The 26,565-nt window shown below is 40.0% G+C and overlaps 1 protein-coding gene across 1 annotated transcript in view; it reads left to right on the top strand.

Moving 5' to 3' along the window:
• The window catches only part of HEPHL1 (hephaestin like 1), an 88,255-nt gene that overhangs the window by 42,167 nt on the left and 19,523 nt on the right, over positions 1-26,565 (top strand). The window contains exons 11-15 of the mRNA XM_004754506.3: positions 2,639-2,851; positions 7,790-8,003; positions 13,105-13,244; positions 15,933-16,073; positions 19,417-19,523. Of these exons, the coding sequence (XP_004754563.1) occupies positions 2,639-2,851; positions 7,790-8,003; positions 13,105-13,244; positions 15,933-16,073; positions 19,417-19,523 (815 nt within the window). The remainder of the gene's footprint in view (positions 1-2,638; positions 2,852-7,789; positions 8,004-13,104; positions 13,245-15,932; positions 16,074-19,416; positions 19,524-26,565) is intronic.

The raw sequence follows: 26,565 nt of genomic DNA, 5'->3' as shown, positions 1-26,565 counted from the left end.
TTATATCAGTTGTAACAGTGGCAAGCCACCTTGTAATTGCTGTGAATTACACAGGATTCTCATTAGTCTTGGGCACATTACCCAAGGTGATAGAATAATGAGCGAGAGTCCAAACTCAAACAACTACTAGAGGGCGTGCTCAACAAAGGGGCCTGAAGCAAGCACTCTAAGAGAACAGGTGCCAAATTGCTCATTTTAGGACCAAGGATGACAACTATGTATTGCCTTTGAAATATTACAGGAGAATAACAAAACAGTCCCTAATCTCCCTTCCCCACAAAGATGTCCAAAAACGTCCAAGGTTCCAAGTGACCCACAGCAGGCAGCTCACAGACTCCTATGGTCCTGGGTGCTCCACGCCAACAGTATCTCCTTGGGCCAATGAAAAGCACTGAGTAACTCACTTTCAATACCATCGTCTACAAAATTGTTGTTATACCTGAATAATGAAATTTATTTCCAACCTTCCTAGTAACCAAAAAAAAAAAAAAAAAAAAAAAAAGGAGGGTGGAATAAAGTGGAAATGAGGAAACATAGCAATTCTTTCATGGAAAAACTAAGTTGCAAAAGAAATTTATCGTAAGACAGGCCTGTAAAGAGAAAGCATTAAGCCCCAGTGGACTGGGTCACATCCAGCCCGGCCCTGGTTTGACAGTGTGAAATACACTCTCATATATTGGATGTGTAGAATATGCCACCTTGAAAGTGCAAAGAAAGCAATGCATTTTAATTTAAATTTTACATTAATTATAAATTGAATTCTATCCCCAGGCTTACTTGTATGGAGTAGAAGGAAGAATGATGGCAACAGTACCAAAGAGAAAGTGCCTCATGGTAGATGGTACTTTGCATTACACCTGTTATATAGTTGATATTCAAAGGTGTTTGTTGACCTCCTTCCCTCAAGACCATCCTCAGTGACTTGTGAGCTGTCCTTGGGGGAGGGTGGGGAAGGGCCATGCCTCCAGGAGTTCTTGGGTTAGTCAACAAATATCAACTGGGTTAGGTGACAAGGCTACACAAGAAGACAAAACAGTGTAACTTCTTTACCAGGCCTCCTCATGGGCTTTGGCTACCTTTATCTGAGACTATAACCAGCAATGACATCATTCTTTCAGGAAATGTTTAGAGTACTAGAAAAAAACAAAATAGAAAACGAAAGTATTTGTTGAATGGATGAATGGATGTTCCAGAAAGAGAGGATTTCAACTAGAATTCCAAGGCAAGAGAAGATTATCTACCCGCAGCCAAGGATGAAATTATTAGCACCCCAAATTGCAAAAATCTCTTTAACATTCAATGGACAAAATTAACATAATTTATTTGCAAAAGAATTACCAAAGATTTTTTTTTTTTTTCAGAAAAGACAATGTTCTTCTCAGAAGCCTCCAGGCTTCTTAGACTTTGTATTAATAATCCCAGACATCCACGTAAAATTACCAAGTATCAGTGGTTCTGCAGACACAGAAATAAAGAGACACAGAAATAAAAAGTAATTTTTTCTAATAATGGGACTATAAATGAAGAGCACTCATAAATGTGATAGTTGTTCTTCCTACTATGGACATTAATAACGAGTAGGGCGGGGATAGAATCTTGATCTCTCTCAGGGACATCAAGCGTGAGACATAATTACATGTAATCTCCCCTCAAAAAGTGCTATTCAGTTAATATATTCATGCCTCACGGAGTTGGAATGTGGTTTCTAAATTCTTTTCAAGACATTTCTCCAGGTAGTCACTATCAGTGGACTGAAGTTGATGTAAAAGAGGAAAACAATTCTCATTGTGGGAGATACAGAAGGTCTTCATGACCTAAGTCATCATTATTCAAAGGCCCTTTACTTTATTGAGGTAGGGAAATGAAAGTATTCAAAAGGTAAAAGTATTTACTCGAAGATTGGCCCCTTATAAACTCAGCTCCCACTCCCCTGCAAAAAAAAAATCTCTCTCCTCTGACCAGACATTCAAGTTCAATATCAATCAATTGTGAATTTTCCAATGGCGCAGGATCCAAGAAATCAGTAAAGGGATGTCTGGCAACTCTTGGAATCAAATGCAAATCTGTTGGCAGATGAAATGAAAAACAAAATGAAATGAATTAGCAAGGTGAGAAAGGAACACTTGAAGGAGATAATAGGATAAGAACCTCAAAAGAAAATGATTTTCATAGCAAGAGTTCTAGAGCAGGCTTTGGGGAAATTGATGAAGTTCATAAATATATTTACAAGGATGAAGTTTTTCATAAACTGCCAAATGAAAATTCAAATTGCAGGATATCATATTACACTATCAAATAATTTTGTCAGAAAAAAATTATGCCAGAGAAAACCTGATTTATTTTTTATTGATTCTTAGGACTTGTGCCCTTGTGTATACATGGTTAAATATACTATTTTCACAATTTTCGTATATTTTCATTCTTCGTTGTTCAGTTTAGTCTCCAATTTGGATTGATTCCCGGTGTGACTTTTCTCTAGTCTTATCTACTCTTTGGTAGTAAGGATCTTCTGTAAATAGTTTAAACTTGAGCACTGGAACAGACTGCCCCCACACACTAATAATCCTCAACTAAAATGGCGTGTTTTCTGTACCTACAAGATCATCGTGGGCTCTGACGATGTTTTCCTTTCATTTAGCTATTAATGGCTTTATGTTTGGCAACCAACCGGGCCTAACCATGTGCAAAAAAGACAGAGTTTCCTGGCATATGATTGGAATGGGCACCGACACGGATATGCATGGAGTTTATTTTCAAGGGAACACCATCCACATACGAGGGACTCACCGCGACACCCTAGCCCTGTTTCCCCATACCTCCACCACAGTTTTCATGCAGCCGGACCATGCAGGTAAACTTGGCAGGATCGTCTCCGGTCACCAAATTCCTATCTTCAGTCACACACTCTAGAAGAAATTGGTTGCATTTGGGCACTTCAAGGCAAACAGACTTGGTTACAGTTGGACAATCCTAACTATTTTATTCCAAACACACCGTATAAAGAATAGAGATGTATCTAGAATGACACAAAGCAGAATTCAAGTCCTCCAAACAACCTTGCCACACAAATCCCAGGAGAGTGTTCTTGATTCATTCCCAGGAATGATTTGGCCCCAAGAAAAGGGGTATTTCTTGTTCTGTAAGGCACAAACATTTTATTTGTTGCTCTGAAGAATGTACCAGGCATGGACAGACCCCTGGATGCTTCCAAGTTATGGGCATGACCTGATTTCCCTTGTCTAGAGACTGATAATAGCCTTTTGATAAGTAACTTGAAGACTTCTCCATTTTCATTCTGTTGAGCACCCTTGGTTTCCCCAGAGGGGAAGGTGCATCGGGTCTGAAGTCTGTAGACGGCCCATTGAAGTGCCAGTACTCATACCTTCTCTTAGAGATTCCCAAACTAAGTACATAATTGGGGCATTTTTATAAAAGATAAAGGGCAACACATGGCAGCATATGCTACCTGTCACATGAAACATAAAGATGGCCGATGCTATGGGCACTCAAAATATTTCTCCAAGCCAACATTTTCATTAGTTTTTAAAAGAAACTGACTCTTGATCCTGACTTCAGTCATGATCTCAGGGTTGTGAGATTGAGAACTTTTCGGGCTCCTGCTCAGTAGAGAGTCTGCTTGAGGTTCTCTCTCCCTCTTCCTCTGCCCCTCTGTCTCCCTCCAAATCAATAAATGAATCTTAAAAAAAAAAAAAAGCAACCAATATGCTATCCAAGATGAGCATTTGCTGACTCTGTGTCCTCTATGAATTGATGTCTACTTCTTTATTTCACACTAGAACTAGTGTGAATGTTTCGATGCCCCTCAGTGTCATTGGTTAAAAACTTATGGCTTGTGCTTCCAAACTTTTGTCCAAGAACTGCCTGAAACTAGGAGCTCCATCCCTCCCTTATAGACTTTGAGGATTTAACCTTTCAACATTGGTATAATTAATCAGTTATGAATCACCCAAGCCAAGGGATGGCTTGGACACAATTATTTTTAAAAATATGCTCTTCAAGATCAAAGATGGGAGAAAAGGGAAATGGTTTTAATCCATAGAAACTGACATTCAAAGCTACAGCTGGCTGGAATAATTTTAGGGACTTGGTTAATTATTCCAGTGCCAGAAATCTGAGACTGCTTAATGGCTTGGTCATTTCACCAATTCCTATCCCATATCTACAGACCAAAAATGGTGCCCAAAATATGAGTAGACCCTAGGCTGCAACTCAAATATTTTTACTTTGTTCTTGTTTTTTAACCACTTTATTGAGATATGACTGATAAACAAAAACCTATAGGTATTTAATTTATACAAATCAACGAGTGATGTTGAACATCTTTTCAGGTGCCTGCTGTCCGTATGTCTTCTTTGGAGAAATGTCTGTTCATGTCTTCTGCCCATTCTTTAATTGGATTATGTGTTTTGGGGATATTTAGTTGTATCATTTCTTTATAAATTTTAGATACTAATCCTTTATTCGATATGTCATTTGCAAATATCCTCTCCCATTCAGTAGGTTGCCTTTTAGTTTTACTGTTTCATTCACTGTGCAGAAAACTTTTATTTTGATGTAGTCCAGTAGTTTATTTTTGTTTTTGTTTCTCTTGCCTCGGGAGACATATCTAGAGATGTGTTGCTATGGCTGATGCAGAGAGTTACTATCGGTGCTCTCTTCAAGGATTTTTATGGGATCAGGTCTCACATGTAGGTCTTTCATGCATTCTGAGTTTATTCTGTGTATGGTGTAAGAAAGTTGTCCAATTTCATTCTTTTGCATGTTGCTGTCTAGTTTTTGTAACATTATTTGTTGAAGAGACTGTCTTTTCTCATTGCATAGTCATTCTTACTTTCTTGAAGATTGATTGACCATACAGTTGTGGGTTAATATCTGGGTTTTGTATTCTGTTCCATTGATCTCTGTGTCTATTTTTATGCTAGCACCATCCTGTTTGATTACCACTGCTTTGTAATATAACTTGAAATCTGGAATTGAGATACCTCCAATTTTTTTCTTTTTCAAGATTGTTTTGACTTTCTGAGTGTTTGTGGTTTCATATAAATTTTAGGATTGTTTGTACCAGTTCTGTGAAAAATACCATTGGTATTTTGATAAAGATTGTTTTAAATCTGTAGCTTGTGTTGGGTGGTATAGACATGTTAATGGTACTTGTTTTTCTAACCTATAAGCATGGAATGTCTTTCTTCTTTCTTGTGCCATCTTGAATTTCTTTTATCAGTGTTTTATAGTTTTCAGAGTACAAATCTTTCACCTCTTTAACTAAGTTTATTCCTAGATAGTTTATTGGTTTTGGTGTATTTGTAAATGGGATTGTTTTCTTAATTTCCCTTTCTGCTGCTTTATTGTTAGTGTATAGATTGATTTTGTATATTACTGAATTCATTTATCAGTTCACATAGTTTTTTGGTGGAGTCTTAAGGTTTGCAAATCAAAATTGCAATGAGTAATTGTACCTGTCAGAATGAATAAAATAAAAAACGTAAGAAATAAGAAGTATTGTCAAAGATATGGAGAAAAAGGAACCCTCATGCGCTGTTGGTGGGAATGCAAACTGGTACAGCCACTGTGGAAAACAGTATGGAACTTCCTCAGAAAATTAAAAATAGAACTACCCTAAGACCAGGTATCACACTACTGGGAATTAACCCCAAATACAAAAATACTAATTCAATGGGATACATTCTCCCCTATATTTATAGCAGCATTGTTTACAATAGCCAAACTATGGAAGAAGCCCAAATATGGTTAAGGAGGATGTGGTAATATATACAATGGAATATTATTTAGCCATAAAAAGAATGAAATCTTGCCATTGGCAACAACATGGACAGAGTTATAGAGGAGTGAAATAAGTCAGAGAAAGACAAATACCATATGATTTCACTCATACATGGAATATAAGAAACAAAACAAAGGAGCAAAGGAAAAAAGGAAAGGAGAGAAAGAGACAAACCAAGAAATCAACCCTTAACTACAGAGAATAAAATGATAGGAAAAACAAACAGCTATTTATGCATCTAAAAAAAAAGAACAAATTGATGAGTTGGGAAGTAAGTATACATCTGTGAAGCTGTCACCACAAAACCTTAAACTCCTCTTCATTCTTAGAGAAGACAATTCCTTGGCTAGCGGAAAAACATGATGAACAGGTGAATAATGGGCTTTCTGGTGAACACCACACCCAGTGGGAGCTCTTCCTTTTTATTTATTTATTTGTTTGTTTGTTTGTTTATGTGACCTTTTTTAGTTTTTTCAATGTTCCAAGATTCATTGTTTATGCACCACACTCAGTGCTCCATGCATTACATGCCCTCCATAATACCCACCACCAGGCTCACCCAACCCAACCCCTCACCCTTCTCCCCTCCAAAACCCTCAGTTTGTTTCTCAGAGTCCACAGTCTCTCATGGTTTGTCTCCCCCTCCGATTTCCCCCATCTCATTTCTCCTCTCCATCTCTCAGTGTCCTCTGTATTATTACTTATGCTCGACAAGTAAGTGAAACCCTATGATATTGACTCTCTCTGCTTGACTTATTTCACTCAGCATAATCTCTTCCAGTCCTGTCCATGGTGATACAAAAGTTGGGTATTCATCCTTTCTGATGGAGGCATAATACTCCGTCGTGTATATGGACCACATCTTCCTTATCCATTCGTCTGTTGAAGAGCATCTTGGCTCCTTCCCCTCTTTCCACAGTTTGGCAACTGTGGACGTTGCTGTTAAATGGGAGCTCTTCTAATGTCTGCCCTTGGAGCGTCTTCTGGTTTCACAAAGACCCTTCCTGATGAGGGTCCTGCTTAGGGCTGAGGGGGCTAGAGCACCCACTGAAACAATGATTTCTTCTCATTCTCAAGGGGTAATTTGCAATACTTTGATATGTACAGCATGACAAAAGCTATCACTGTGCGTTGGACATGGGTAATGAGACTAATCACTGATCCCTTGCCTCTAAGAACAGAGTCTCTATGAAAGGAAAGGAAGAATTATTGATTCAATAACTCCATTGACAGTTAATATCTTCCAATAATTTTGTTTTATATAATTTTATGGTGGGTTCCATTAAGATATATCTACCTGATGCCAATCTAGAAAATTGCATCAGTTTATAAAATTACGTAATTCTCAGACATGATTGCTGGCATTATGTAGGGGAATCTAGTTGATTTTCTTTTTTTTACACTTGGCATTATGTTGACCTACCACGGTAATGAGAGCCTCCTTTGTTCAAAGGATTAATGAATAATAATAGCAATAATAATAATTTAATAGTAATACTTTACATGTGTATTTCACTGTATGTAGTTTATGAAATCCTTTAGGGCAAAATACATGATTTCAAAAATGTGCCCTAACTTAATTTAGAATATTAATCTTATAGGTAATTAGTTCATTTTAAACTGGGCTGGGCTAAGATAATCATACCTATTGATGACCTTCCAGGAGCAACTCTCTTCTAACAGGTGTGTATAGTAGGGAAAACCCAGAGAAATTATTTCTTGGTAGCAACTTTGCAAGTTTTCATTTTCAATTCCAGATGAATTTCAGATGGTATTTCCCACCCCATCCCCTGGTAAGTAAATATATTCACAGTGATTTATTCTCCTTGGAGTCTGGCTGGAAAATACAATATAAAATTGGTATTTTAAAGATCCGTCTTACAAGTTATTTTCTTGGGGAAGGGAATGCTGTAGATTGCTAGCAGACCAAAGCCACAACTGGAACAGTTGAGTTCCCTGCACAACGCCAAGCCGTTTCTGTTTCAGGTATTTTCAGGCTATTTTGTTCCACCATGCACCACTTCGTGAGAGGCATGAATCAGATCTATGAGGTCAACAGCTGTGGCAACAAGGACCCTTCAGAGCAGCCATATGGGATGATAAGAACCTTTTACATCGCTGCTGAAGAGGTAGAATGGGATTATGCCCCTAACAAAAACTGGGAGTTCGAAAAGCAGCACTTGGACGCAGGAGGGGAAAGGTACCACGGGCAAAGCCGCCAAGTCTCTTGGGTGGGGTTGCACATGCTCCATAGACATTTCTCAAGTGGGGACACCTAACATTGCCCTGGTTTTGTCTGTACAACTCTGGTGGACAGAGACTGCTATTGTGAGCACAAAAGAGGAGGCAAGCTGCCAATCTGCCTCCCGGGAGGAGCGTCTGAAGTCATTTGGGGGCAAACCCCGCAGGCTCAGGGCATCCCCTGCTCGTGGTGGCTGGTTGCAAGTGTGGCTGTCCCAAGCATGTGTGTGCCTTTGAGAGAGTGCCAAGCTTGAGAGGGTTAGGGAAAAGATGCAGGTCCCAGTAACAGGGGGACTGTGAAGACGAAATGGTACAGAAGGAGGCAGAGGCAAGGTGAGCAGGTAGCAGGTAGATTGAGGACCGCAGGGAAAGAGCCTTCATGGGATGGGGAACAGCCTAGGAGCAGGTAGGAGGCATTGCCTTGGCAGAGATACCCAAATTAAGATGGACAGGCTGTACCCAGAGAGTTCCCAAGACTGACCCTCCCGGGAGAATACTGTCAGCCAGCGCTAAGCACCAAAGGGTCCGCAGGGCTGGAGCATGGCGTGGTCCTGTGAGCTCTGGTGCCCTGCACACACTTCCCCTGTGTGCAATGGGGTAGAGTCAAACAGGGTATAGAGGCATCTGCCAGCTTGGACCTGTAGACCTCCTCCTCCAAGTTCATACGCTTCACTCAGAAACAGCCTGATGCTTGGGTATTTCCTGCCCCATATACAGACCAGGAGATTCAGTGCAGAAGGTTAAGGCTAACCACTAGTCATGGGTCCTAGAATTGAACATAGACCTTTTGAAAGACTGATCAGTGTTCTCACCACGAAGCCATGTTAATTTGCATGTATTTGTTCCTCTTTGTTCTGTATTATCAGCTCCCCGCCGCCCTGACCCCACTAATTCTTTTTTGCCATGCCACACACAAATCCTCTATACCCAGCTGTTCTGATTTTAACACGTCTTTTTTCCTGTTCTTACTTGTTGGCCTGTTTTGAGGGTATAGACTCCTGGAAAAGAGAGTAGAACAGCGTCACCTTATGGATAAATGAAGAAATGAAATGACTCTTCCCTTCTAAAAAGATTTGCCTCAGGGACAGGACAATTTAAAATTTGTTCCCATAACTCACCAACCCAATTATTAAACCAGACACTCCTGTCTTGCAAAACCAGTGTTGCCGATACCAGCTCCTGACTGATGCTGGGGCAGTGGAAAATGAAATGAAGAGTGATCCAGCCTTTTCTAAAATGATGATGTTTACTAAAAGGCTGCTGGAACTAAAGAAATAATGGCATAACAATTTTGTGGAATGTATATTCTTAGCCCATGAGAGTGTAAGAGACAGAGCCATCATGATTTTCTTGACACTTAGGATAATTTTGGTTTTCCGACCACCTGCTCTCTGGACTGGCAGGAGGCGGCAGCCTCAGTCTTCTGGGATTTTCTCCCAGGAGACAGAGATAGTGGGTGCTGGCTGTGTTTGCCCTCTGCCCTGCCACTCAGAATATTTCCCATAAATAAATGAAAACAAAGGAAAATGAGAACCTGTTCACATATTCAAAGTGCAATGGATCCATAGAAAGTAACAGTACAGATGGAGATGACCGGGCCTCCTAGAGGCACATCTGGGGCACCTCTGCAGCTGGGAGACCAGGGACAAATGCCCCTTCTGCCCCCCAACTCTTATGTCTCTGCCTTTTGAGCCAAAGCCTTGGGAGGAAGCACATCTGGTTTCCATACCACCTGTCAGTGTGGGTTATCCTTGAGACATTCATTCCTTCATCCTGGTTCACACAGACTCTCTGCCTCACCTTGGGGACCTAATATCTTCCCCTAAGGGCTTTCTCAGAACACACTGAGAAGGCCTTGGGATCCCAGAAAAGCAACCAGCGGGACTCATCAGCACAATGCCAGGGTTTGTGCTGTGGGAGACAATTCAAAATCTGAGAGAGAGTTGCTCTAGGGAAATAAAGCTGTATTCCTCGGACTCCTGAACTTGTGGACTGATAGGCATTTAATTTCATCAGCGTGATATTTGAGACAATAACAGCCATGTATGGAGCCACCATGTGACAAGCATTTTGTTAGGGTTTTCAAAAAACCCTACCTCCTAGTGACCCTCACAATGTCCTTGACCCACTTGGTGAGCCTCAGCCCAGCATCTCAGCTGACATCCCAGCAAGACAGCAGAAGAGCAAGCGCTTACAAGGTGCTCGGTGTGTGTCTGGTACAGGTCTTTACTGAGCTCAACCCACAGCCTCCCCACACCTGTCCCGGGAGGCCAATACATTGTCATGACCCCACTTTGCAGACCAGGAAAGCTGACAAACAGTAAAACATGGCTCCAGAGGCATCTGGGTCACTCCCGCAATGTTACTAGGACTCTCGGAAAATGAAAGTAGAAGAAAAATTCTCTTCCCTTGGAAAGCAGGTGGTCCAGATTGAAGACGTACATGTCTTTCTTTGTTAAGCATCTACTGTATCTAGGCATTGTACCCAGTGTTGTTAAACGGTGTTAAAAAGGACAGGCGAGTTTCCTTCCCACACAGAATTCATGGCGCATGGGGAAGACATGAGACCAAGCATACTGAGCGAGGTGATCACTATGAGAGGGGAAGGGCTGAGCACAGAGGGAGCCCACAGCAGGTGTGCATGGCCCCGTGTCGGGGAGAGCTAGGGAGAAAGCAGGTGGCCAGGGAGAGCTTCTTTGAGGAAGCAGTCTTCGTCCTGGGACTTGAGGAATAGGCTAGTTGAAGAGGTGGCAACTGTGTTCTTGACCCAGAGGAGAACACTTGGAAGGCCTAGAGGTGGGAAGCACACATGGAGCTTGAGAGAGTATGTGGTGCCAGTGAGGGAAAAGGAGGCTTGGGAGGTTGGCGGAGGCAGAGAGTGAAGGGTTGTGAGGAATTTGGGAACTGGGCAGTGGGTGGCCAACAACAGATTTTTTCACCTGTTGAATGTACAGGTTAGGATCACTCTGCCTATAGTGTAGAGGAGAGAGGGAAGGGAGGAGTATGAGAGGCACATAGAATGACCGAGAACAACCCAGTTCACACAGGTAAGTGAGGTCGGTGACTTAGGTTGGAGTGCAGGCAGTTTAAGGGAGGGAAATGGACATACCATGTTTTATAGGTAAAACTGATAGGGTTTTTTTCCCCATCGCTTGTGACCATCTATCTTGGTGGTGGATTAAACACATAGTTGACCCTCACTATTGCAGACTCCATGTTTGTGAATTTGCCTTCATGCTGAAATTTATTTGTAATACCAAAATCAAATTTTGTGGTGCTTTGGGGGTCATTTACAGGGATGTATAAAGCAGCAAAGGATTTGTGTCACCCGATGCGCACATTCCCAGCTGAGGTCAGACAAACAAGGCATCCCTCTGCCTCCTTGTTTCAACTTTCAGTGTAAACAGACATCCTCTTTGTGGTCCCTTTAGTGCTACTTTTGTGTATGTATGTGTGCTTTTTTGGGTGACTTAGCTGTTTAAAATGCCCCCACAGAGTAGCACTGCCTAGTGTTCTCAAGTATGAGAAGGCTGTGATGTGCCTTGCAGAGGAAATACGTATTAGATGAGCTTCATTCAGGCACGAGTTACAGTGCTATTGCCATGAGTTTAAAGTCAATGAATCAGCAATACATATTGAATAAGATGTCTTTATTTTTTTTAAAGATTTTATTTATATTTTTGATAGAGATCACATGTAGGCAAAAAGGCAGGCAGAGAGAGAAGGGGGGAAGCAGACTCTCTTCTGAGCAAAGAGCCAGATGCGGGGCTTGATCCCAGGACCCTGGGATCATGACCTGAGCTGAAGGCAGAGGCTTAACTCACTGAGCCACCCAGGTGCCCCTGAATAAGATGTCTTTAAACAGCAACACACATAAAATAAGGATATTTATTAATCAGCCAATGAAAATATTGTAACCAGAGTTTTAAAGAAACTGGATTGGTTTGTTTGTTTGTTTTTTGGAAGGTTGGAGAGGTGGCTTTTCCTCTATCCTTCAGGTTCTTCTGGCTGGTCTAAGAATTAAATTGACATGAGAAAATCAAATTTATGTACACAGGGAGAATCCACATAAACATGAGAGATTCCAAACAGGCAAAACTCGATATATAAGGAGAAGGGGGAAGGAGTCTGGGACTTCCAAGGAAAGGAGAGCAATTCATAAGAAGATGAAAGAGAGTAAATGTTAGGTAAAGAAATGTTGGCTGGGCAACTCAGAAACAAGGAGGCAGAGAGAATTTTAGCAAACAGACTTTGCTAAATTCCTCCGTGTCTCCCACCCCTAGTTCATATTATAATGTAGTTATAATGGGATTGGGTCCTCTACCTAAATACTTCTAGGCAGTTAGGGGGAAGGTCAAAGTTTTTCCTGGACCTTTTGGGTCCCGATTGTTTCCAGCTCAAAATAATCCACATGCCAAAACGGCATCTCTTAGGGGCATTCTTTGTGAACACCTACAAAACCCAACCTTGGATTTCCTCCAGGAGTCATGGTTCAGTATTCATTATCTCAGTGTTTGAGGTCACTTTCTAGAACACAATTCCTGTGAAGAACAAGAATCAACTATGCCTATATTTGTATGTGTGTATATGCACAATATACAACCCAGAGGTCTTTAAAGTGGAAAAGTAGAACGCAGTGCAGAATGATACACATGAAATCTGAAGAAATTCAGGGTGATAGAGTGTGAGTGTGCACATGTGTCAGGCATGTGCGTGTGTGTGAGGTTAGTTAGTCCCAACAAGCAACATGCCATCTTATGGGAGTCTCTAACTAAGGTTGGCCCCATGGAGCGTGCAGCAGGACTCTGCAATGATGGTCCAAGAAGTAAGACCAGGGCCAGAGCTGGCCTGCTCCCATCAAAACCCTCTGAGGTGTTTTCAAGTGCAGATCCCTGGCCCCACTTCCAGAGAGCCTGTTGCAGAAGTCCAGCTCCACAGGGGGGTCCCGATGGCAGCCGGGTTTGGGAAACCCTGCTCCAGAGTACCCCTGAGTCACTCAGAAGCACTCAAGGGTTTTCTACCTCCTGGCAACTTTAATTTCTGATGTTTCTACTTTACAGACACGGAGATATATTTATGAACCACACTGAAAACTGGATTGGCTCTCAGTACAGGAAGGTGGTTTACAGAGAATATACTGATGGAGAATTTGTGGAGATCAAAGCCCGACCGCCACGAGAGAAACACCTGGAACTCCTGGGTATGGCATAGATTGCAGGCATGCACTGCCAGCCCCAAGAGTGGCCTGAGAAGGCACAGCAGGGACAGAGCAGCCTGACTGCATTGATCCAAGTGTGACATCTTCCTGTCTTCCCATTGTCAGGGAGCACACTCATTCAAAGAATAGTCAACCAGATGGCCAGATAACACGCAAACAGCCATCCATATCACCAGGGTTGTCTAACCAACATCTGTCACCCTCAAGTCCCTTTCTCATCCCTCTGCCAAGCCAGGACATTTTAACTTGGAATAATTTGATGCCTCAGAAGAGCAGGCAGAGTATTTGCATAATTTGATGCCTCAGAAGAGCAGGCAGAGTATTTGCATAATTTCTTCAAGGTCCTGGATTCTCCGTGCACAGAGCCATAAGAACACACCATAAAAACAATTCAACCCAAAGAGAAACCCCTTATACGAGAGGAACGCCAGGTGAAAGGCCTGGTTTGAGTTCAGAAGGCCCTGAACTTGGTCTTCTCAGGAACTCCTGGGCCTGTCTGAAATCCTGGGCTGCCTGACCTGGTGATTAGAACTCAAAGAGTTCTTCTTCCCTGCTTTCACCTGGGAGTTGCCAAACCTGACCCCATCACAAAGATGAGATCTTTTGGCTGAGGGCTAATCTAGAAGAGTCTCTGAAATCCATTCCCCCCCCCCTTTTTTTTCTGTTCTCAATTTTAAATGCACAAGGTGACATATAAATAGTATGGCTTTACACAGTACTTTTTTCTTTTTTAAGATTTATTTATTTATTTAATTGACAGACAGAGATCACAAGTAGACAGAGAGGCAGGCAAAGAGAGAGGAGGAAGCAGGCTCCCCGCTGAGCAGAGACCATGATGCAGGGCTTGATCCCAGGACCCTGGGATCATGACCTGAGCCGAAGGCAGAGGCTTTAACCCACTGAGCCACCCAGGCACCCCCACAGTACTTCTTAATATTAAAAAAAGGCACCGAGATAGCTAGCTTGATAAATTATTACATGCCCCACCCATCTTCTCCACACCCTGTCTATCAACAGTGGCATGGGAGCTTGTTTGTGACACTGAAGAGTCAGCTGCAGTGATAACATTTCTTCCTTGGAGCTGTGTATGTCGAATGAGCTCCAGGAAAAAAGCTCACTGGTCCTGCCAACAAGAGCAGGTTGCCTCTCAAAAAGTCCCAGTTGGGGTCTGCTCAGTAAAATGACACAAAGCAGTGACACCATCAGGGGCAAGCCCAGCAGTGCTTCCCCCAGAAGAGCGTGAGGCCCAACTGCTCATTTTCTGCAGGTCAGGGACAGGCCTGTGCCCCTGAAGTTCCAAAGGGCACAGGGCAGGCAGCCCTTTGTTTCTTAGGCTCCCGGTGACCTATCAGGCCCCAAATCAGAAGACATTCACTCTCACCAGTACAGCAGGCCATGTGGAATGAAAGCAGTAATTAATGACAAATAATGATTTTAAATCATGCATACACTTTCCCCTCTCTGGAACTATACTCAACTTCGCAGTTTAAAAAACATGCATTTCTTTTCTAGCTTTAGCATGAAAAACAAAATAGTGTTTTTTTCAGACACTTCCTGAGTCATACTAAATGTTTTCTCCCAAAGGTAAAAATAGTCCAACAAAATTCCTGATTTATTTAGGACTCTAGTGGTCTTCTCAGAAAAGCAACTAAAATGATGGGTTGAATTGGTGAAGAGTGGATGGGTGCAGTCAGACCCCCTACCGTGAACGTAGCTCTCTATGAAAGTTGAATCCTAGGGACACCCAAGGATGCAAAGAAATCCCCAAGGGCCATAGGATCAGGTCTGAAGTGATTCCAAAATGGGATTCTGTTAACATCGTCCTTGAAGCGATGCCACATGAAGAGGCTGGTGTGTATGGCTGTGGGGCAGGCGCTGAGAAAACTGCTTTTGTGCGAGAGAGGCCCCTAGTATAGGCAAGGGGCATTGAAGGCACATGCCTTTCTGGCAAGGGTGTGGGCCTATTTCTGTTGGCACGCAGGCTGGCTGCTTCCAACAGAAGCGTACACGTGGGATTGCTGGAGAGAGCATGTCTCATCAAGGTATCCAAGTGGTGTTGGACATGCATGAGTGAAATCATTGTATTGATCATAAATCAGTACATAGGTGTTTCAATTTTGGTCTTACCTTCAAATCTCTTTCATATACAATATTTCATTGGATTCTCATTATAGTTTTTATTATTGATATATCCACTTACCAGATAATGAGCAATTTTGGACTTGCCAAAGGTTACATACAGAAGGATTACAATGGAAAGTCACCATATCATGTGGATATGGCTTTTCCTGGAGACCGTCTCTGCAGCAGTAAAAATTTCTGTATTTATTGAGCACTTACTGTGTTTCAGTGCCCTGAAATAATTTATTATTTCATTTAATCCTTACTATATCTTTATGAGAAAGGTGATATTAAACCCATTTCATGGATGAGGAAATTGAGTCAGGCAGGTCACTTAAGCAAGGTCTCTCAAATAAGTGAAGGAAGCGGGATTTGAACCCAGGTTGATCCGACTGCCAAACCCTACATGAGTATTTCATATGACATATATTGCCCTCTAAAGGAAGAAGCTACGGTTAGCTTTATTTTGCTAAAAACTAACTGCATATATATTCCTTCAGTGTTGAAAAGAGCAACGATAACGCTCACAGGCTTGTGCTTTGCCTTTAGGCCCAATGATTCATGCTGAGGTGGGCGACTCCATCCTGATCATATTTAAGAACAAAGCCAACCGGCCCTACTCCATCTCAGCCCAAGGTATTGCAGACATGGAGAGCGGAAAGCAGCTCCAAGCATCTGTCACAAAGCCAGGTAAGTTACATGGGAGATCTGCTCCATGCTGATAAGGACACTGGACTCAACTCTCTTCTGAACTTTTCTGATCTTTGAAAGCTCTTGGAAGGCTCATCTTAATGCCAACATGTTTCAGTCATCACATAGTCACTCTTAATACAGGATCATCAGTCATCTAATGACCAAGTAGTTATGCTGTTTCTAGGCATCCATTAGGGACCTAAATGCATAGTAAGACATAATAATAGCTGATACATATTGAATGTCATCTTTTGCCAGGTGCTACGCTATATTTTAAAAAAAAAAATTCATTTTCCTTATAATAGCCCAACAAGGTACACACTAACATATGTCATTGACTTTGATACCTTTGATTAGAATATCCATCATTATTTTTATCTGTTACTAAAAAAAAAAAAAAAAGAACACATGGTCAATTAGACCTTAGCATGCCACTGATCGAAAGATGCATCTTGATTTGAGTTATGTTAAAATGTAAAAAATGCACATCCTACAATTGAGGGAAATATTATATTGTTATGTCCATTTAACAGATGACTGAAGAACAGAGGGGTAAAGAACTTGACCGGATCATACATTAGTAACAGTGAAACCTCAGTTTGTTGGACTTAGAACCTCTGCTCTTAGCCATATGTTTCTTTTGAGTTGCTTAAAATGAATTCGGAAGAAAAAAAGACAAACAAGATGAACCATTTTAGTAGTAATACAGATTATGCCTAATGAAATTCTAAGTGGTGAAGAGTTTCAAGAATGTATCTGGGGATGTTTACAAAAGTTTCAGAGAAGGAAAATCCATAAAGATTGATTGATGATTGATTGATTGATTCAGAGCAAATAAAGTAGTAGTTAGGGAAAGATTTCTAAAAGAGGTGGAACTCTACCTGGGTTTTAAAATATATACTGAAGGGAGAGAAGGTCTCACACTTTAAAGAGCTTCCCGTAACATTTACACAGTTGAAATGTGGTTGTAGTAAATGTCAAGATCCTCTGTGACCTTCAGTTATGAAATTGAGAGCAATCATAAGAATAATTAGAGGGGAATTATATTCCATTTTACTTCTCATATATATATATATATATATATATAATACTAAATACTATAGTAATTGCAATAAAGGTCATATAAACCTGTAAAATGTTAAAGATGCATAGAAGGAAGAAGAGAAAACAATCTAATGCATCATGAGAAAAAATTAGCAAGATATTCCTATAAGGATGGGGTTGAGGAAAAGAAATCTTCACTGGCCACAATTCCAACCTCTCTTGCTGCTCCACACCCCACACTTCCCCCAATTCCTAAATCTGTCTTTTGCTGCTTCAAGAAATCTCTCATGAATATTCTAAATGTCTGTCTATAGGGAGATACGCAAACACATTTTGGACTATCCCTCTGATGAACTATTACACAGCCATTAAATGATGTTTAAGAAGGTTTTAATGAGGAAAAACTTGTAGTATCATGTTAAGCAAAATACAGGTATAGAACAAAGGTTAAAAAGGAAATAAACCAAAATGTTCATAATGGTTGCATCTTTAAGATAGTATTTTAAGTAATAGGGTGATGCTTATTCTACACCTTCACCTTGTTTGTACTTTCTACATTTTCTGTATTGGGTGTCTCACTTTTATGAAGAGGGAACTGGTTTTAGTTGGGTCAAAAAAGCAACTAAAGTTATTCATTTTTGATGGCAAAAAGTGACTCAGGAGGGGGAAGAAGGGTGCCAGTCAGGCTTGGGGAAGGGCTCCGACAGGGCTGTGGGCCAGCTGGGGTGAGTCCTCACAGGCTGCTATGCCCTGATGGTGAGGACTGGTAAGGGACATAGTTCTTCTGTGCTGACTGGCCTTCTAAGTGTCCTTAATAGGGTTATGGGGGTAGAGGGAAGAAGAGAATCCCCACAAGGGTCTCTGTCTGACAAAGTTGAAAGACTTGGAAGAGCCCAGAGATGGGGGTGGGTAGGAGGAAGAAATTAATTTCTTGCACAAAATCCAGACAGGTTGGAGAATGGTTAATTCAGGCATTCATGAGATAAACAAAGCAATCCCTCTCAAATTTCTTCTCCTTTTCCTTCTTCTTTTTCATGCTGCCACTCGACATACATGTCCTGAACATCTTCTTTTGTTTAGAACTGTGCTCCCCAGTGGGGTGAATAATGGATCATTCCAACTTTAATCACTCCCCTTAACCACTCGCTTTGAGGACGCTAAATATCAGTGGTTTTTCTTGCAATTAACAAGGCAGAGGGGCTATTATGAAAGGTAATGAAAACTAGACCCAAGGTTATATTGCTAACCTACCGGTGAATCAGCAAATATGGAGGAGTGACATACAAGCATCATTTTTGTTTTGCCTCGTGGCTTGCACTCATGTATAGGCTGTATGTCCAGATGGGGAGGGATGGGACCTAAACAGTTCAAAAAGAGATAGCTATTTTTATTTATTTATTTTTTTGATTAATTATTTTTATTAACATATAATGTATTATTTGCCCCAGGGGTACAGGTCTATGAATCGTCAGGTTTACACACGACACAGCACTCACCATAAAACATACCCTCTGCAATGTCCATAACCCAACCATCCTCTCCATAACTCCCTCCCCCAAGCAACCCTCAGTTTATTTTGTGAGATTAAGAGTCTCTTATGGGGGTGCCTGGGTGGCTCAGTGGGTTAAGCCTCTGCCTTCCGCTTAGGTCATGATCGCAGGGCCCTGGGATAGAGCCCCGCATCGGGCTCACTGCTCAACAGGGAGCCTGCTTCCCTTTCTCTCTCTCTGCCTGCCTCTCTGCCTACTCGTGATCTCTGTTTATCAAATAAATAAAATATTTTTTTAAAAAAGAATCTCTTATGGTTTGTCTCCCTCCTGATCTCATCTTGGTTAATTTTTCCTTCCCTACCCCTCAAACGCCCCACTCTGCCTCTCAAATTCCTCATATCAGGGAGATCATATGATAATTGTCTTTCTCTGACTGACTTATTTCAGTCAACATATTACCCTCTAGCTCCATCCACGTTGTTGCAAATGGCAAGATTTCATTTCCTTTGATGGCTGCATAGTATTCCAGTGTGTGTGTGTGTGTGTGTGTGTGTGTGTACACATCACAAGGAGATAGCACTTTAAATGTGGCTTTCATTTGAGACTTTTACAATGTGATTATCTTGCTAATGTATGTGAGTTTATTTGTGACTCCTCTGCAAGGTCACATCCCTGGGTCAGCCACAGGGGATGCATAGATGTGGTACCTGGAGTTCATTTGTTGTAGCATATGTATGAATGAACATTTATTAACTGCCTTCAATGCGAGGCACTAACCTAGGTATTGTATTTTATTTAATCTTCAGGAGAAATAAACACCTACAGGTGGAATGTCCCTAAAAGATCTGGTCCAGGACCAAATGACCCAAATTGTATTCCATCAGTTTACTATTCAACAGTAAACTTTGTGAAGGTAAGACTGAGAAAGAAACCAAAATGCTTTAAGTAATATGGCTTTAAATCAATTATTCAAGTTATCACAACTTGGGTGTAATGGTTGAGAGCAGAAATTTTGAACTATGGCCATGCACATTTGTTAACATTGTCTATGGTTGAGTTGAGTGGTATTAAGAAAACAAAATTCAAATGAGTAAATTTTAGAGGTCTCATTGGCTTTATTCAACAATTCATGATTTGGGCAGCTTCCCTTCTACAGATAGGAAGGATCTTTGAAGAACTGTACAAAATGAAAGACTTGTATAGGCAGAAGGGGGCAACACAAGGAAGTTATTAGCGAAGAGTGGATTCTTTTTTTTTTTTAAGATTTTATTTATTTATTTGAGAGAGAGGCAGTGAGAGATACCATGAGCGAGGAGAAGGTCAGAGGGAGAAGCAGACTCCGCATGGAGCTGGGAGCCCTATGTGGGACTCGATCCCGGGACTACAGGATCATGACCTGAGCCGAAGGCAGTCATCCAACCAACTGAGCCACCCAGGCGCCCCCTTGAAGAGTGGATTCTTTATGGCAGGGTCACCTTCCTTTAAGGGATAGCAGGGGTCTGTCAAGCAGATTACCTCACTAGTGCTAGTGATTGACTAGTTTAAGATTCTGTTCCTGGGAGAGATTGAAACTGGAATTAACCTAGGAAGTAAGTCTTGGTTTGGTGATATGGGTTTAGCACAAGTGACTCCATTACGTACCTGTTGTCTTTTTTTTTTTAATATTTTATTTATTTATTTGACAGAAAGAGATCATAAGCAGGCAGAAAGGCAGGCAGAGAGAGAGGAGGAAGCAGGCTCCCCGCTGAGCAGAGAGTCCGATGCGGGGCTCGATCCCAGGACCCTGGGACTGTGATCTGAGCCGAAGGCAGAGGCCTTAACCCACTAAGCCACCCAGGCACCCCTGTTATGATGCTTTTTGTTGAATCTCTGTGGTATTCATAGGTCACAGATTCAGGTTTACATTTCTTAAGTTGCTCATTCTCTTCATTCTTTTTTCAATGTTCCAGTCTTTGCAAGACCATTTGCTCATTTAGCAGCTATGAACATGCATTTCAAGCTTTTGAAATAATACAGTGCACCGGGGAGACTACTGTGATGATTATAAGCAGAACAATCCCCACTTTCTGGTGTGCACTTTGGAGCCAGGATCCCCAAGGCAAACCAATCAAAATAAAATAAGTCAAAGAAAGGCCAGGTTGAAGGAGTCACTTTCTAAAGCCAAGTGGCTTATTCAGTGGTTTTGTGTATCTGAGTTTCAACTTCCCAAGAAATGCTATCCAGGTGCAAGTGGTGGTGGCCACAGCACAAACATCTCCTTGTTCAGCTAAAAGGTAATAAAAGGCTATCCTATGATCCAGGACAACTTTGGCCTTGCAAAGATGGGGACTGCTCGTGAGATCTTTTTGTGATTGGGGCTGATCTGATTCAGATAATCAGAAGAATGTAGGGGGGCAAATGTGCTATGATTTGTATCTGCATTTGTGTTTAACTGAACAAAGTACAGTCATAACTAGAGAAAGGAAAAACAAAACATGGATATTCTGACCATAAAAGTTGGACTTTGTAAGTGATTCCTAAGTGGTGGTGGTGGGGATCAATTAAGAATAGAAGAAAAACTGGTCACAGGGTCTTTAGCATCATAGTCTTTGATGACAAATCCAGCAGTCTGAAACCTTAACCCCACCTTAACAAGGGCCTGGAAGATATAGATGATGGTGTTATCTTTCCAGACCAATGCCAGGGTAAAGGAAAGAAAGAGAAGGAAGAGTTTCATGTTTAGTTAAAGTACGAAGCTTTGATGTGGTATCTTGGATGGAAACAGTCTACCTCAACATAGGCTATTTCTTTTCCTAGTCAATTTGATTTGGAAATCTCCAGCGTTTGTACAGAACCAGATGATAGGTAGAGCCTTCTTCAGCTCAGTAGTTAGGAACACTTGATAAGCACTTCCTCTGAGCCTCAGTCTTACAAAAATATCAGAGTACAATAATAACTCTCTGTGAATAATTAAAGACTTTAACATTATCCATGGTTAAAGGTATAATGAGAGTTCATTATCATGGAATTCACAAGGAAATTTGGTTATTTCTGTAACATACAACATTTAAAAAATAATAATTGGAATTATACTGATAACATGATATTAAGATGTATCAAATTTCTAGGAATTTTACACAATTTCTAGAACATTTATAATATGTATCTGTACACATATAATATAAAGAAGGCTTAACATTACTTCTTATTTCATAATGTTTCCCATGTGATTTAATGTATCAAATTAGTGCAACATCTCTCTTCTAATAAGGAGAGAGGGCAAATCTTTTTTTTTTTTCTTCAAAGATCTATTTATTTACTTGAGAGTGAGAGAGGGTGAAAGGGGAGGGGCAGAGGGAGAACCCCAAGCAGACTCCCCACTGAGTGTGGAGCCTGATGCATGGCTCAGTCTCATGACCCTGAGATCACAACATGACCCACAACCGAGAGTCAGATGCTCAACTGACTGAGCCACCCAGGTGTCCCAAGAACAAATCTTTTGAAATATTCCAGGGACCCTCTCAAAATATCTTAAAAGTTGGTTCATGGCCAAAAAGACTCCATTTAAAATTTGACTCAGAGAAAGTTTCTCAAAAATATCAAAAGGTTAATTCTTGGCCAGGGGCTCCTGGGTGGCTCTGTTGTTCAGCGTCTGCCCTCGGCTCAACTCATGATCTCAGGTTCTCAGGATCAAGCCCCATGTCAGGCTCCCTGCTAGACAGGAAGCCTGCTTCTCCCTCCACTCCCCCTGCTTGTGTCTCCTCTCTCGGTGTCTCTCTTTCTGTCAAATAAATAAATAAAATCTTAAAAAAAAAAAAACTTGGCTAAATAGGATCATAGTTTGCTGTGAAACAGTAAGTAGTTATCCATGTAACCAGAGTCATAAGTCTTCACAAGGCAAATACAGAATGCTAAATAGTTCTAAGAAAATCTTAGCTCTTTTAGTAGAGAAGCACTCAGTTCTCTCACATAATCAAGGACTTGATAAAGACAACATTAAATACAAAATATTATTTTGGTAAAACAGAATCTTTGTTTTCTAGGCATATTACTTCAAAGGTAAAACACATACACACACAACCATTACTATTGTTTATCAAGAGCAAACCAGTCATCCAAAAAAACTTTGTCTTTTTAACAGAGAGGAAACCAAATTCTAACTTCATACCAGTGTATTTTTTTTTAAGTGTGATTAACATACTATTAGTTATAGGGTACAATATATTGACTCAACAATTCTATGTATCACTCAGCACTCACCACAATAAGTATTATTCACCACCTGTCACCCTACAACATTATTACAACACTATTGTAATAATGTTTGTGATAATATGTATGTAACATTTCCTATGCTGTATTCTTAATCTCCTAGGTTTATTTATTCTATAATTGGAATTTAGTTCCTCATAATCTCCTTCATCTAGTTCACCCAACCTCCCCATTGCCTCTCTGCAACTACCAGTTTGTTTTCTGTATTTAAGGGTCTCAGTTTTTGTTTATTTGCTTATTTGTTCTTTGTTTCTTTCTCCGTTCATTTGTTTTGTTTTTTAGATATTTTTTCTTACTTTCTAGAAGTGAAATCATATGATATTTTAATTTCTCTGACATATTTTTCTTAGCATATTACCCTCCAGTTTCATCCATGTTGTCATAAATGATATGGTCTCAGAAATCCTTTTTAAAGGCCTAGATGTGTGTGTGTGTGTGTGTGTGTGTGTGTGTGTATTCTTCTTTATCTTCATAATCCATTCATCTATAAATAGGCACTTGGGTTGCTTTCAAATCTTGATTATCATGAATATGATGCAATAAACATAAGGGTGTATATATCTTTTTGATACCCAGTAGTGGAATTACTGGAACATATGGCATTTCTGGTTTTAATTATGAGGAACCTCCTTACTGTTTTCCACAGTGGCTGCACTAATTTACATTCCCACCAATGGTGCAAGAGGGTTCCTATTTCTCCACATCCTCACCAACACTTGTCATTTCTTATCTTTTTGATTCTAGCCCTTCTGACAGTTGTAAGATATCTCATCGTTGTTTTGATTTGCATTTCCTTGATGACTAGTGATTTTGAGCATCTTTCATGTGTCTGTAGTCCATCTGTGTATCTTCTTAGGAAAAATGTCTACTCAAATCCTCTGCACATTTTTAAATTTGATTATTTGCTTTTTGGTGTTGAGTTAAGTTCCTTATATATTTTTAATATTAACTCATTATTAAAGATAATTTGGAAATATCTTCTCCCATTTAGTAGGTTGCCTTTTCATTTTGTTATTGGTTTCATTGAGTGTATAAAACTTTTTATTTTGGTGTAATTCCAATTTTTTATTTTTTGCTTTTGTTCCCCTTACCTGAGAGATATACCTAGAAAAATGTGCTATGGCAGATGTCAGAGATTTTACTGCCTGTGCTCTCTTTAAGGATTTTTATGGGTTTATCTCACATTTAGGTCTTTAATCCATTTCAGTTCATTTTTGTGTGTGGTGTAAGAATGTGTTCCGGTTTTATTCTTTTGCATGTAGCTGTTTGGTTTTCCCAACACCATTTATTGAAGAGACTGTCTTTTCCTCATTGTACATTTTTCCCTCCTTTATCATAGATTAATTGATCATAAGTTTATTTCTAGTCTCTCTATTCTGTTCTATTGATCTATGTCTCTATTTCTGTGCCAATATCATACTAGTTTGATTACTACAGCCTTGTAATATAGCGTGAAATCTGGGATTGTGATATCTACAGTTTTGTTCTTTCTCAACATTGCTTTGATTTGTAGTATTTTGTGGTTACATACAGTTTTTAGTTCATTTGTACTAGTTCTGTAAAAAAATGCTATTAATATTTTGATAGAGATTGTGTTGAATCTGTAGATTAGTTTGGGTAGTATAGACATTTTAACAATATTTATTCTTCTAATCCATGAGCATCGAATACCTTTCCAGTTGTGTCATCCCTGGTTTCCTTCATCAGTGCTTTATAGTTTTCAGAGTACAGATCTTACACATCCTTGGTTAAATTTATTCCTAAATATTTTGCTCTTTTTTGATACAATTGTAAATGGGATTATTTTCTTAATTTCTCTTTCTACTACTTCATTATTAATGTATAGATATGCACCAGTTTTCTGTATATTAACTTTGCTTTCTGCAACTTTGCTGAATTCGTTTATCAGTTCTAATAGTTCTTTGGTGGAGCCTTTAGGGTTTCCTATATGTAACATCATGTGATCTATAAATAGCGACAATTGTAATTCTTCCTTATCAATTTGAGTGCTTTTTATTTCTTCTTCTCATCTCATTGCTATGGCCAGGGCTTCTGGTACTATGTTGAGTAGAAATGGTGAGAATGGATTTTTTTTTTTTTTGTCTTGTTCATGATGTTAGTTTCATGAACTAACTCTGAACTTTTTTCAGAGTTTTTATCATAAATGAATGTTGAATATTGTCAGATGCTTTTTCTGCATCTATTGAGATGATTATATGGTTTTTATCCTTTCTCTTATAATATGATATATCACATTGATTGATTTGCAAATATTGAACTATCCTTGTATTCCTGGAGTAAATCCTGCTTGATTGTGGGGAATGATTTTAACTTTAATGTTGAATTCTGTTTGCTAACATGTTGTTAAGGATTTTTATATCCATGTTCATCAGAGATATAGGGATATAGGTTTTTGTTTTGTTTTGCTTTATTTTATAGTGTCTTTGTCTGGTTTTGGCATCAGGAGAACATACAGATCTTGTCCACTTATGAACCCATGGCAGCCTCAGGCAGGCACCTCAACAGCACAGGGACAAACCCTCCACTGTGCATCCATAGCAGACAAAGCAGATCCTTGCAGCTTACTTCTTTGAGGGCAGACACATTTCTGCCACAACAGCACAGGGCACACAGCCCACATAGGAGACACTCCTGTATCACCTGGTTCTGGTGACCAGGGTATGCTACAGGAACTCTTCTACAAAGGCCACTACTTTCAAGAGCAGGGATGTGGTTGGCTTCCCTACTACATAGAAACACACAATGTTAGACAAAATGAAGAGACAGAGAAATATGGGCCAAATGAAAGAATAAGACACAATCACAGCAAAAGAGCTAAATGAAATGAGATAAGCAATATGCCTAATAAAGAATTCAAACTAATGGTCATAAAGATACTGGATTTAAGAGCAGATGAACTCAATGAACACTTCAACAAGAGATAGAAAATAAAAAAGGATCCAGTCAGCAATGAAGTATTCAATAACTGAAATTTTAAAAAATATATATATACACACTACAGGGAATCAACAACAGATTACAGGATACAGAAGAATGGGTCAGTGATCTGGAGGACAGAGAATGGAAAGCAACCAAGCAGAAAAATTTTTTAAAGAATAAAAAGAATAGTAAAAATAAGGATATGTTAAGGAAACCCAACGATATCAAACATGATACTACTCACATTATAAGGATCTCAGGGAAAAAAGAGAAAGGGGAGCTGAAAATTTAATTGAAGAAATAATAGCTGAAAACTTCCTAAATCTAGGGAAGAAAACGGACATCCTGAACTAAAAAGCACAGAAGCTTCTAGTAAGATAAGGAAGTACACAGCAAGACACATAATAATTAAAATGGCAAAAGTAATGATAAAGAGGGGATTTTAAAAGCATCAAGAGAAAAGAAAATAGTTACATACAAGGGAAATTCTATAAGGCTCTCACCTGGTTTTTCAGCAGAAACTTCCCAGCCCAGAAGAGAGTGGCATGATATATTCAAAGTGATAAAAGGAAAAAAACCTGCAACTAAGAATACACTACCTGGAAAAGTTATCATTCACAGTAGAAGGAGAGATAAAGTGTTTCCCAGACAAACAAAAGTTAAGAAGTTTATCACCATTATACAAGCTTTAGGAGAAATGTTGAAGGAAATTCCTTGAATGAAAAGAAAAGGCATAACCAGAGGAAAACTCTGAAAGGAAAGAC

This window comes from Mustela putorius, unplaced genomic scaffold (assembly GCF_011764305.1).
Source record: "Mustela putorius furo isolate JIRA1106 unplaced genomic scaffold, ASM1176430v1.1 tig00001069_pilon_pilon_pilon, whole genome shotgun sequence".
In the NCBI taxonomy this organism is placed as follows: domain Eukaryota; kingdom Metazoa; phylum Chordata; class Mammalia; order Carnivora; family Mustelidae; genus Mustela; species Mustela putorius.
Note: the sequence above shows the minus strand (reverse complement) of the source record. Positions and strands in the feature narration are given on the sequence as shown.